The sequence below is a fragment of the Neophocaena asiaeorientalis genome, unplaced genomic scaffold (genome assembly GCF_003031525.2).
Source record: "Neophocaena asiaeorientalis asiaeorientalis breed wild unplaced genomic scaffold, Neophocaena_asiaeorientalis_V1.1 scaffold489, whole genome shotgun sequence".
Classification (NCBI taxonomy): Eukaryota; Metazoa; Chordata; class Mammalia; order Artiodactyla; family Phocoenidae; genus Neophocaena; species Neophocaena asiaeorientalis.
This window is the reverse complement of record NW_020174791.1, coordinates 3828788-3840620: the sequence shown is the minus strand read 5'-3', so window position 1 is coordinate 3840620 and position 11833 is coordinate 3828788. Positions and strand designations below refer to the sequence as shown.

General features: G+C 64.6%; 1 protein-coding gene across 7 annotated transcripts in view; it reads left to right on the top strand.

Annotated features, from left to right (window-relative positions):
- Nucleotides 1–506: 506 nt before the first annotated feature.
- Nucleotides 507–11833, top strand: part of LOC112409948 (tyrosine-protein phosphatase non-receptor type 11-like) — a 12375-nt gene continuing 1048 nt past the window's right edge. The window contains exons 1-13 of one of the 7 annotated variants that reach the window (XM_024760347.1): nt 507–530; nt 6256–6378; nt 7377–7574; nt 8231–8417; nt 8494–8613; nt 8811–8924; nt 9086–9182; nt 9425–9504; nt 9863–10018; nt 10230–10361; nt 11067–11221; nt 11327–11394; nt 11584–11732. In XM_024760347.1, the coding sequence (XP_024616115.1) occupies nt 517–530; nt 6256–6378; nt 7377–7574; nt 8231–8417; nt 8494–8613; nt 8811–8924; nt 9086–9182; nt 9425–9504; nt 9863–10018; nt 10230–10361; nt 11067–11221; nt 11327–11394; nt 11584–11732 (1593 nt within the window). In that variant the 5' untranslated portion in view covers nt 507–516. Of the gene's footprint in view, nt 531–3362; nt 3595–6255; nt 6379–7149; nt 7575–8230; nt 8418–8493; nt 8614–8810; nt 8925–9085; nt 9183–9424; nt 9505–9835; nt 10019–10229; nt 10362–11066; nt 11222–11326; nt 11395–11583; nt 11733–11833 lie in introns of those variants that run through there. The other 6 variants (XM_024760346.1, XM_024760345.1, XM_024760344.1 and 3 more) reach the window with 6 other exon arrangements.

Here is an 11833-nt window from a genome sequence, read left to right as displayed (position 1 = left end):
GAAGGGGAGCCGGCAGCCCAAGCTAGGACGGCTAAGAGGGAAGAGCTGGTTATCACGTGGGCTCCCACCTCCGTCCCTCTGGGGTCCCCCTCCGGGACGCGGGGCCGGTGGGACCTGTTCCACCCGCTTCTCTAGCTCCGAGCCCCTCCACCCAGGGTGCGGGAAGTGCAGCCCCTCCTCCCCCAGGACGGAGGTGGAGCTCGAAAGGTTCTTGGAAGGAAAGCACCCAGACGAACAGGACACATAATTAATCACTTAACGCGCCTCTCGGACCAGGGCCGCCTGGCGCCTTCGCCCTCCTAGCCCGTGATGTGGCGTGAGCCCCTCGTCCTGAAGCCCGGCGCCCTAGGGAACTGGTGCAACCTCCCAGTACCGTAGCGAGACCTGAGGGCGCGGCTCCTTTTAAGGGAGCTCGGGAGGGGCGGGACCTCTAAGGTGGGCGGAGCTCCGGTGGGCGGATCCTCGAGGTAGGCGGGGCCTCCTCCGTGCGGCCGGAGCACCCTGAGCCCAGCAGACATGACCTCGCGCAGGTGAGCCCGGCCTCCCGGTGGCCAGAAGCCGGGACCCCACCACGTGCGGTTCCGGCCGACGGGCGCGGACAGGGGGTGCGGGCGAGATGCTCCCCGGGACGTCTCCTGCTCCCGACCGGTGGCGCTCAGGCCTGACCTTCTGACACCTGCCCCCTTCCACGCGTCCCGGGCCAGCGAGGCCCAGCCTCACCCCGGCGGGTGGATGGGACTCTTTCCGATCGGGGGGCTGGGTCTCGGTGGGGGGTCAGAGGTACCCTGACCCTAGGGAATGGATGGTGCTCTCGGGTGGCAGTGGCTGGAGCCTAGAGCGGGCAGCACGTGTCAGGTCAGTAACAGACCCTCTCTCACTCCCCTGGACTCCTTGCTTTGTTCCAGGCTCCCTTTGGGCCACCAGAGATGTGTTACACCTGGTGGGGTCCCCCGTTTCCCCAGTCCTGAAACTGGGGCCATCCTGGAGGCTCTGGTCTCCCCCTCTAGTTGTGGCCCCTTGACCTGCAAGGATCAGCCCTCCCTTGACAGGCTCATCCCCCACCCCGACCCGACCCTCCTAAGGACCAAGTTTAGGGGTGAGCTCCCTGGCAGGGGTGTGTGTGAGACCCGGGATGGGGCTCAAGTCAAGCCAGCTTCTGGCCTCCATGAAGAGGGAAGACGGGACTTGCCCTTCCTGCCCTTTCCACCAGACCGCCCCCCCACCCCGGGTGTGCACACACTCCTGTGAGCTCAGACCCCAGCTGGATGTGGACGTCTGTGGCGAGCCACAGTTGTGAGACGCCTGTCGCCACTTCCTGGTACATCCGGAACAGCCCCTCTGGGGTTTGGTGAGGCTGGAGGTCACAGGGAGGGTTGCCCTAAGACCCCGAGTCACTCCCTAGATCAGTGAGGGGGCTGGACAAGATCTGATCTGCGGGGCCAGGGCAATGCGTCAGCGGTGAGGGCTCCAGAATCCCTACAAGGGGTGTGGTGAGCCTGGCACGGTGGCCTCCGGCAGGGTCAAAGGCCCTCTTAGGCTCAGGAATAGTGGAAGTGGGTTGGGTCTCCAGGAACCTGTCAGCCCCAGAGCCCTGCGATTCCCAGGTTTAATATCCAGCTGGAGCTCAGGCAGGAGGATGTTTTGGGCTCTGCCTGGAACCACCCCTCGTGCTCCACTGGCCTCACTCCTTGTCCCCCAGGCAAGTTCTGGTGCTCAGAAAAGATCATGTCCGCATCATGTGCATGTGACCCTGGGCCAGCCTGGGAAAGCCCCAGTGCGGCTCTGCCCGCCCTCGCCAACCCTCCCTGCCCCGCCCTGTGATGGCCTTCTGGACGGTCCCTCCTCTGGCCCCCGGGTCCCTGCCCACGCCCCTATCGGGCCTGGGCAGGCCCAACCAAGTCCCAAGCGAAGCCCATCCCCCTACACCTGCCCCCACCCTGTGGCGCCTCCCCTTCGCCCTGTGGTTTGTGGGTCAACGGGCACCGTCATCGGCACCTCTCGCCCCAGGACTCCGGTGCTGTGGGCAGGGCTGGGCGCAAGTCCTGCCTACTGCTGCTGCCTGACGTGTTGATACTGGTGCTTGGGAAGGAGCCGGGTCCTATGGGGAGCTGCTGAGCATCCTCGAGCTCCCCCTCTGTTCCAGATTGGAGAAGAAAGCGTGTCTCTGGTTAGTTCGGTTCTGCATAGACAGGACAGGCCTTGGTTGAGGTTCCTCTGGGACCAGGAGGGGCTGGGGGCAGGGAGATGGAGAAGAACACTGACTGTGCTCTGGGGTCCCCAGCCCTGGAGTTCCAGCCTGGGACCCTCCCCACTTGTCTGTGTATCTCCCACCATCATGACAATGTCTTCCCTGCAGGTGTGTCCAGCCCCTGTACCGTGTCTGTAAGCGTGTCGACAGGCCATTCATGGGTCTCCCAGGGTCCCAGGGTTGGAGCTGTGCCATCTACAGCTGGGACACCAAGGCCACACAGAAAGCTGGACCAGACGGTGGCCAGTGGGTTCAGGCTGGGCTGTTCTTGGACTCCGGGGCACTGACTGGGCTCAGCTTGGCCTTGGCAGGCCCGGGCTGTTAGACCCATGGGGAGCCCAGTGTGCCCTGCCCACCTCACCTGCCCCTCTCCCAGGCCTGCCTGACCATGTGACCAGGGCAGAGCTGAGTCACCGACCTGCCACTGAGCAGGGAGCCCTTTGGCACAGAAGTGACCCTGGTGTAGAGACTGGAGACGGGACTGCAGCCTCCCCACCTCGTCCCGCCCCTTAGCCAGGGGCCGCCGGCTGCGCCATCCTGCGGACACCTGGCTCCACCGCTAGGCCTGGTCGGGGGAGTGAGGCCTACCTTGGCCTGGGGTTGCAGCTGCTGTGGTGTGAGCTGCTGTGTCCTCTCAGGATACCCCACCCCTGGAGATTTCCACCCAATAGACCCGGGGCAGCTTTCGGGGAGGAGAGAGGGATGGAAAGTATGAGCGAGAGTCCCAGAAAGGACAAACAATATGCCCTTCACCTTTGATGCTGGGCCTCCACCCTCTCTCCCTGGTCCCACACTCTGGGCATCGCCCATCTTGGACTGGCGTCTGAGGCTGCTGGGACTGGGGGAGGTGGCATCTGGGCACAGGATGTGGTTCAGCAGAGTGGGTGGCCCCAGGGTGGGGGGGTCGGAGGCCTTCCTTTGGGTTCCAGTGTCCCCCGCACACACACTGCCGCGTTTCTGACGGCACGAGGCCTTCGCCCTTTTCCTGGTGGCCTCGCCTGCTGTCCTGTGATTGGCCCTGGAGGTCATCACGTGGCAGCCCCTCCCCCTGGGAGCTTCATCTGCTGAACCACTCGACCAAACAGCCCCCAGGCCCCACTCCTCTAGAGCCAGCGCGGCAGGGAGCTCGACCCCAGGCCCAGAAAGTGCCCAGGAAGTGCCTGGCTGGTGGCATCCCTCCTTCCTCCAGGGAGAGCCGCATGGGAGCTCTGGTTGGCCCTGTGCAGGTCACCTGAGCTTCTGGGCCTCTCTGAACCGGTACGTGGACCCTGGGGAGCCATGGAGGTCAGAACGGAGCCTGTCCTCCCCCAGGGCTCACGTCTGGTGATGAAGACACGGGGAGACAGGTAAACGCAGAAGCCTGTGCGTGCCCGTCTGCTGTTGCAGGCGCCACACGTGGAAGGTGGGCCAGTGATGCCGCTGCGGCGCTGATGGCAGGGGCAGCGGGATGGTCAGGGAGGGAGCGTGAGCCGTGCCCCGTAGGGCCGGCTGGAGGCGGCCAGAGGCGGAGTGACACCAGTGAACAGAGAGATGGACGACAGGGGGAGGGGCTTTCTAGTGGGGGGTCCTTGAGGTGTGTGTGAGCGTCCTGAGAGCCACGCAGGACCACTGGCAAGGTTTAAACGGCTCTGATGTGCATTTTCTGAGAACCCCTCTGTCTGCCATGGCTCTGCTGAGGGTGAAGCATGAGGCCTGGAGACGTCCAGGCAAGAGCCGGTGGGCACTGGTCCCGGGGCGGTGGCAGAAGCGGTTGGTTCTGGGGTGTCTGGAGGTCAGGGTAAGAGGGCACAGCGTTGGGAGCGTGCTGGGGAGTTGAGGGCAGGGACCTGAGTGATGGGCGGGCGGTGGCCCCCTTCACTGAGCGAGGACTGCATAGAACAGGGGCCCTATCAGGAGTTTCGAATTTTGCAAACGTTAAGATAGAGATCCTGTTACCCTTCAGACAGAGATACTGGAAAGAGTTGTGTCTATGAGCTTGAAGCTCAGAGCCCAGGTGGGGCTGGAGATGTAGACAGTGCGTGGACGTGGAGACACGCGTAGGGCACAGGTGGTGGGGCTCCAGCACCGCGGGGTCAGAAGAAGGGAGAGGACCCAGGCCGGCTGAGGTGGGAAACCAGGGGAGTGTGGAGAACTCCCGTGTGGAGTACGTGCTTCTGGAAGGAGGCCTGACCACTGGCCCTGGGAGGCCGAGGGAGACCCTGAGAGCCCAGGGAAACAGGTCTGTGGTGACTCAGGCGAAGATGGGCAGTGTGGACCAGCACAGGCCACAACTCTCTGTGATGGTGGAAATTTGCTTTCCCACCGCAGTCGACAGCCTCCAGTGGCCACACGTGGCTTTCAGCAGTGAAACGTGGCCACTGTGACCCAGGAACTGGGATTATGATTCTGCTGAATTTTAATCCATTCACCTGCACACCCCACACCTGCCATGGGCTGTGCGTCAGACAGCGCGATGTAGACTGAGCACAGTGGCTCCTTGGAGGGTTCAGGAAGGAGCTGACGGCAGGGACGAAGGGGCCCAGGAGAGGCAAGGGAGCGGCAGGAGGACCAGAGGAGGCGTGCAGGCCGGCTTTTATGCAAGAGATGTGATCTGATTCCCATTCCAGAAAGATCTCAGTGGGGCGAGATGGTACAGGGTCAACTGTGGGGCGGGGCAGGGTCTGTCCGGGGCACAGCAGCCCCACCCCATTTGTGCCCAGGTTATGACTGCGAACAACTGGGCGGGGCCTGGGGAGGTCGCAAGGCAGCAGAGCTGGAGTTGGGGGCCCTGGTTTCCCACTGGATGCAGGATGGGGCAGGACTACCCCCAACACCGTGTGTCACCTGCACGGTGAACCGGGGACACACCTCTGAACCAGAGATCCCAAGCCCTTCCTGCAGTGACCTTTGGGAGACACAGTGTTGCCAATGGAAGGCCAGATACCGTGCCACAGTGTCCCTCTGGGGGATCGTGCAGGGACCCTGCTCTGAGACGCTCTGGGGCCACCGCACAAGTATGGTTTAATCCCAGCCCCAGAAATTCCTGCCCTAATGGGGGAGACGCATGGAGACAGAAGCCACCGGGGTAAAGTTAACAGCAGTCATGATCTCAGCCATGGGCTCATGTGCAGTCCTGATGAGGTTCCCCTGCCCTGTCCCCACATCTCGTGCGGGAGGCTGTGAAGGTCAGTCCCAGAGTGGTGGCAGCGGCGGGGGTGGGGTTGAGTCCCTTTCAGCCTGGACCCCCAGCAGAACAGATGGTGACTCTCTGGGCTCGCCCAGCACCCACCACCCATTCATAGGTCGCTCACTTCTGAATTCAAGGATGTTTGTTAATGCCCAGGCTCTGTTTTCAACCCTGCCGTACACACTGCCCTTGTGGGGCTTAAAATCAAGGAGATAGACCACAAGCCAATAAATACGTAGCATATGTCAAGAAGATGCCAACACTGGGAAGAAAAATAAAGCAGAATAGGTGTCGCAGAGTGAGGGGAGAGGGTCCCCTGTCACTCGATGTGGGCCGGGAGCGGAGAACAGCTGGCGCAGAGGCCCTGAGGCGCACAGCCTGGTGGGGTGAGGGGCCGGGACTGGCAGGTGGCAACAGGGTGGGGGGCGCTCTCGGGGGTGACGGGCCTGTGGGCTGTGCTCTCGTTCCGGGGGTGCTGACCCAGTGACTGGCGTGCCATGCTGGGGTCCCGCGGGAGAGGGTGGTGGCCAGGACAGGGAGGGGCGGTGAAGGTGGGAGGGGTGGGCCACGAGGGTCTGCTCCTGGGCTGTCTCCTGCTCGTGTCCTTGTGGGGGCTCTGGAGGGGGTCTGCCCTCCCCACCTGCCACTGTGGGTCAGTGTCTGCCCACCTGTGTCCCCGGTCCCCCCCAACGCCCCCTCCTTCCCCACGGACCCCAGACCCTGTGGTCACGGCTCAAGGACGGTGGTGAGCACAGGGCAGCCCCAGCAGGCATTGTGGGTGTGGTCAGTACTGCCCAGTGTTCCTGGCTCTCTCGTCACCAACTTGCTGTCCTCGTTCCAGGTGGTTTCATCCCAACACCGGCGGGGCTGAGGCGGAGCGGCTGCTCCTGTCCAAGGGCCAGCACGGGAGCTTCCTGGCAAGACCCAGCAAGAGCCGCCCAGGGGGCTTCACGCTGTCCGTCAGGTGGGTGGGTGGTGATGCCGGGTGTGCACAGGCCCCGAGGTCCCGCAAGACTTCAAGGGGTCGGAACACCCTCAGCTGGGGGCACAGCTGGGGATCAGGCTCCCCAGTCCTTCCAGAGGGGGTGGGCAGTGAGGACCCCTGCTGGGAGCGAGATCTTGGCGGGGAGTCTGGCATTCCTGGCCAGGTGGCCTCTGGGCAGGAGGGGGCCACTTAGAGAGGCCTTCAGGGAGGGCTCCGTGAGGTGGGCTTCGGCAGGGCCTCCCTCCCACCCTCTGAGGGGCCTCAATGGCCGGGATCGTGCCCCCATCTCCTGAGGATGCCCTCCACTGGGGGTCTCGCCGGAGCCCTGAAAGGGCCAATGTGCGGGGAGGATGGGCAGGAGGAGTCATGACCAGCAGAGTGGACAGCCGGATCCGTGTCCATCCACCCTGGGTGAGGCGGGTCAGCCTGGGGTCTGGGGAGGGGTCTGCCCAAAGGGCTCCAGATCCTTCCGGGTTTTCTACTAAACCTGGGCAGTGGGCGGGATGAGGTTAGCCCTCAGGATGGACCTCCCTCACCTTGGAGACACAGACATTCTCTCCTGGGGCCTCCCAGGCCACACTGGGACACCTGGGGAAGCAGTCTCGGGGCCCCAGTCCCCCATCCTCTGGAGCACCTGGGCAGGTGGTCTGGAATGAGACAGAGTCTGTCCGGAGAGGCTGCCCCAAGCCTCGGCCTCCAGGCCAAGGGAGAGTCAGGCCTGTGGTCGACAAGCCCGATCTTGGCTGCCCCATGGGCAGTGGGGGTAGGGTGCCCGCCACCCAGGGTGGGGCCCGGACACTGGCTGGACACGGGGAGCTGCAGAGGGGAGGGGCCTGGCCTTGGCCGTGCTGTTCGTGGCAGGGGGACAGCAGAGGCCGAGATCTCAGGGCAGGAAAACCCCAGGGACTGTTCGGGAAGCTGAGGGTGGTGATGGGAGCAGCAACCCCCAACGGCGGCTGGCGCACCGGCCCTTCCAGGCGCCACGACGAGGTGACCCACATCAAGATCCAGAACACAGGCGACTACTATGATCTGTACGGAGGGGAGAAGTTCGCGACGCTGGCCGAGCTGGTGCAGCACTACACAGGCCAGCGCGGGGGGCTGCTCCGAGAGCGTGGCGGGGCCCCCGTGGAGCTCTGGCACCCGCTGAGCTGCCAGGACCCCACGTCGGAACGGTAAGCAGCTGGGTCTGCACAGGTGTGCGTGTGAGTGACCGAGGGGGCAGGGGCCGCTGGGCATGGCCTCTGGGTGTCCTCTGCCCCCAGGACTCAGGGTCAGGCTTGGGCACAGCTGTGGCAAAGCTGAGGGAGCGTACTGCACCCCCTTCCCCGGGGTTCTGGCCTCGTTTCTTCCAGGTCCCAGGCACCAGCCACAGGAGTGAGTGCAGGGTGGGAGGGCTGCAGCCAGCCTGCCCCCTGCCTTCTGGCTGGTGACTTGGGGAGAGCAGGTTCCCCCAGCCTCGGTTTCCCTATGTGCACTGCGGAGGTCTGAGCCAGCTGCATCTGCCGAGGAAGCAGGGTGCGGCTGGCCTGGGGAGACCATCCTGCCCCTCCTTGCTGAGGACGAGGCTGCCACCTGGTGGTCATCCTGGGGCACTGCAGGGCCCGCCTGTCCTGCCTCCTGCTGCTTTCTGGGTCGGAGGAGGGTCGGAGAGGTGGGCAGGGCTGACGGAGGCTGGCCTGGGTGCGGGTGCTGCCTGGGCCCCCGAGGTCTGGGTGGGTCTGTGCCTCTCTCGGTATCTGTGTCTCAGAGCCTTAGGCTACATGTGGGTCTGTGTCCCTCACCTGGCCAGGCCGGGGCCCCTGGTCTCACCTGTGCCATTCTGGGCCAGGTGGTACCATGGGCACCTGTCTGGCAAGGAGGCCGAGAAGCTGCTGATGCAGAAGGGGCGTCCGGGCAGCTTCCTGGTTCGGGAGAGTCAGAGCAAACCTGGGGACTTCGTGCTGTCAGTGCTCACACAGCAGCTGGACAGGGCGGACCGCCAGGCACGCGTCACCCATGTCATGATACACTTCCAGGTAGGAGGCAGTGGCCGGGGTTGGGGGGTGACCCAGGGGAGGGGGCACCACCGGCCGCTCACTGCCGTCCCCACAGCCAGATGGGAAGTACGATGTGGGAGGTGGCGAGAGGTTTGACACCCTGGGAGATCTGGTGGAATGCTACAGGAAGAACCCTCTGGTGGAGAGGTCGGGGACCGTAGTGCACCTCCAGCAGGTATGCCCCTGGGCACCTGAACCTTGGGCTCTGAGTGGGCTTCTCCACCTGGGGGGGCAAGGGATTCTGGCACAGCCCCACCCGGGAAAAAGGACACCAGGCTGGCGCCAGGTGGCCGAGGGCAAGGGTGTGGGCGCCGGGGCACTGTGGGGTCCGCTGGACCCTGCTAAGCTTGGATGCGGGCCTCTCCCTGCCAGCCCCTCAAGACCACGAGAATCAGCGCCACAAGCATTGAGAGCCGTGTGCGGGAGCTCAACGAGGCCATGGATGCCAGCGAGAAGGCCAAGCAGGGCTTCTGGGAGGAGTTCGAGGTGCCGGACTGCTGCCTGCTCCGCCCCCCCACCCGCCCCAACTCCCATCCTCTGGGGCTGTGGCAAGGGCCAGCAGAGGGGTGTGGGTCGGGGGGTGTGAGTGGGTGTTGAGGGCTCCGGGGAAGGGTTGGGGCCACCGGCTAAAGCCCCACATCCCCCAGATGCTGCAGCAGCAGGAATGCCGGCTCCTGTATCCCCGGAAAGAGGGCCAGCGGCTGGAGAACAAGCCCAAGAACCGATACAAGAACATCCTCCCCTGTGAGGCCGGGGCCTGGGGCCACATGGGGGGCCAGGGCTCCATTCACCACATTCAGGGGCCCATCTGGCAGAGGGGTCCTGGAGGGTGAAGGCAGGGGTCATTCCCCACCAGTAGTGTGATGCCCCCTCTTGCCCCTTCGTCCTTCGTCTCTGCTCACCACGGGTCAGCGGGCCAGGAAGCAGGTGGGGTCCACGAGCATCCCCTCTGCCCTGGAGACCTAAGCGGCATCTTCCCTTCCCAGTTGATACCACCCGTGTCATCCTGCGTGATGTGGAGGACAGCGTGCCTGGAGCCGACTACATCAACGCCAACTACATCAGGGTGAGTGTGCATGAGGTGTGGGTGGCCAGCTGCACGCGTGGCCCCGCGTGGATCAAACACCAGTCACCCCATCCCCCATAATAATGAGCCTGGAGCTCTGAAGTGATCTGTGGACCTTGGCAAGACAATAGATATTCAGGGGGATATTCAGATATTCAGGGTGCGGCAGTCCACAAGGGGTCCTCAGAGGGGTCTTCAGAGCCTGCTGGACTAAATATTGGTCCTAAGACCCTCCCACCCTCGGCGGACTGCGTGTGAGCCACTGGGCTACTTTGCATATCATTTGCATCAACTTGCATTGGTCCTCTGGCACTTTAATCCCTGGAAACAGCAGGCAGTGGACCCCACCTCCTTTCAGAGTGACCTAGAGGAGAAGCCAGGCCACGGACCAGGCAAGGTGTACATCGCCACCCAGGGCTGTCTGCCAACTACGGCGGCTGCCTTCTGGGCCATGGTGCACCAGGAGAACACGCGTGTCATCGTCATGACCACCAGAGAGGTGGAGCGAGGCCGGGTAGGGGCTCAGGCTCGTGTCCCTCCCCTCCGCCTGCCGCGTGCCCCACTGGACCGGTGCTGGTGCTGGCCCAGCCTTGCTTCTTCAGTCTTAGGGATGCTGGGGGAGCAGGGAGGGCACTGATGAGACCCCGTGTGTGTCCCACGGGGCAGAGGGGCAAGGGTGCTGGTGGTCTTCCAGTATGGCTGATGCCATGCCCCCACCCTCCCAGAACAAGTGTTTCCGATACTGGCCAGAACTGCACGGCAGCCAAGAGTATGGCCGCCTGCGTGTGTGCAACGTTGCTGAGCACCAGGCCCAGGGCTATTGTGTGAGGGAGCTGCAGGTGTGGCGGGCAGACCAGGTGAGCCTGGAGGGCAACGAGACCTGTGGGGCCAGGGTCAGAGTGGTCGGGAAGTCCCCAGGTCTGCGCTGGGGTGAGGAGGCCCTGGGCTGGCCCTGGTGGCTTGCACGTCCCTCAATCCAGTGGGCACAGTCTTGGACTGGGCTCTGCTGGGCAGTGTTTCCAGTCGGGCACGTTCTCAGCCACAGTTGCCTGGCTCCAGGGCGGCCTCACACCCACATGCACCTCTCCCTCCAGCCCTCCCTGGGCCGTCTCAGCACCTTCGGCCTCCTTTGAACACTGGTGGTGCCCATTCCTGTCCCAGGCACAGATCCCTCCTGGCCAGTTCCCTTTGTCTAAGCACCTGGGGGGTCCTGCCAGCCTCTGCATTTGGCCTTTCCCAAATCGAATTCACTTCCCAGAACGCTGCTCTCTCCCCCAGACCATCTTTCTTCCTTTCCCCAGGCACCTGAGCCTCCTGGGGCCATCTGGGGGGTCCCCCAAGCCCTGAATCCCATCTTTTCCTCCCACTCCCTCTTGCTCTGTCCGGGCCCCGCTGGTCACTCCTTCTGGCAAACCCCACCGCGCCACAGCCTGCCTCCTCCCGGTTCAGTCCCTGGGCCCCTCCCCACCGAGGGTCACAGCAGCGTCAGCCCCGACACTGCGCGGGGCGCCTGGGACCCGCCCAGACCCCCCGGTTGGCGCTCACCAGCCCGCCCTAACCAGGAGGAGTCACCGCGCACAGTGGCGCACTGCCAGTACTTCGGCTGGCCAGACCACGGAGTCCCGGCCGAGCCCGCCGGCGTCCTTGGCTTCCTGGACGAGGTGAACCGGGCCCAGAGCGGCATGCCGGGGGCCGGACCCATGGTAGTGCACTGCAGGTGCGACCAGGGACGGGGCGGGGCCAGCGGCACAGGTGCGACCGGGGAAGGGGCCACGGCTTTGTCCTGTCAACTGGCCACAGGCCTCCTGGTCCGTCCCCACAGCGCCGGCATCGGACGCACTGGCACAATCATTGTGATTGACATCTTGGTGGACGTCATTCGCAGTCAGGGTGAGCCACCCCAGGCAGGCCCCGCCCCGCAACCGAGCCCCGCCCCCTCCCATCTAGCCCCGCCCCGGTACCGGCCCCTCCCCTTCCATCTAGCCCCGCCCTCCTGCAGTTGCCGGCCCCGCCTATTTCATCTGGCCCTCCCACCTCCTCCCTGCCTCACCGCCCCGCCCTGAGCTCGCTCGTCCCCAGGGCTGGACTGCGACATCGACGTCCCCAAGACGATCCAGCATGTGCGGCGGCAGCGCTCAGGGATGGTGCAGACCGAGGCGCAGTACAAGTTCGTGTACCTGGCGCTGCAGCGGTACATCCGGGGCGAGCAGCTACGCCTGCGCGAGCAGGTGGGGGCAGGGCCGGGCCGGGGCGGAACCAGCGGGGGCATCACCATGGTGACCAGCGGCCCCTCCCCTCAGCGCGAGCCGCCCGAGGAGCGCGACTCCCT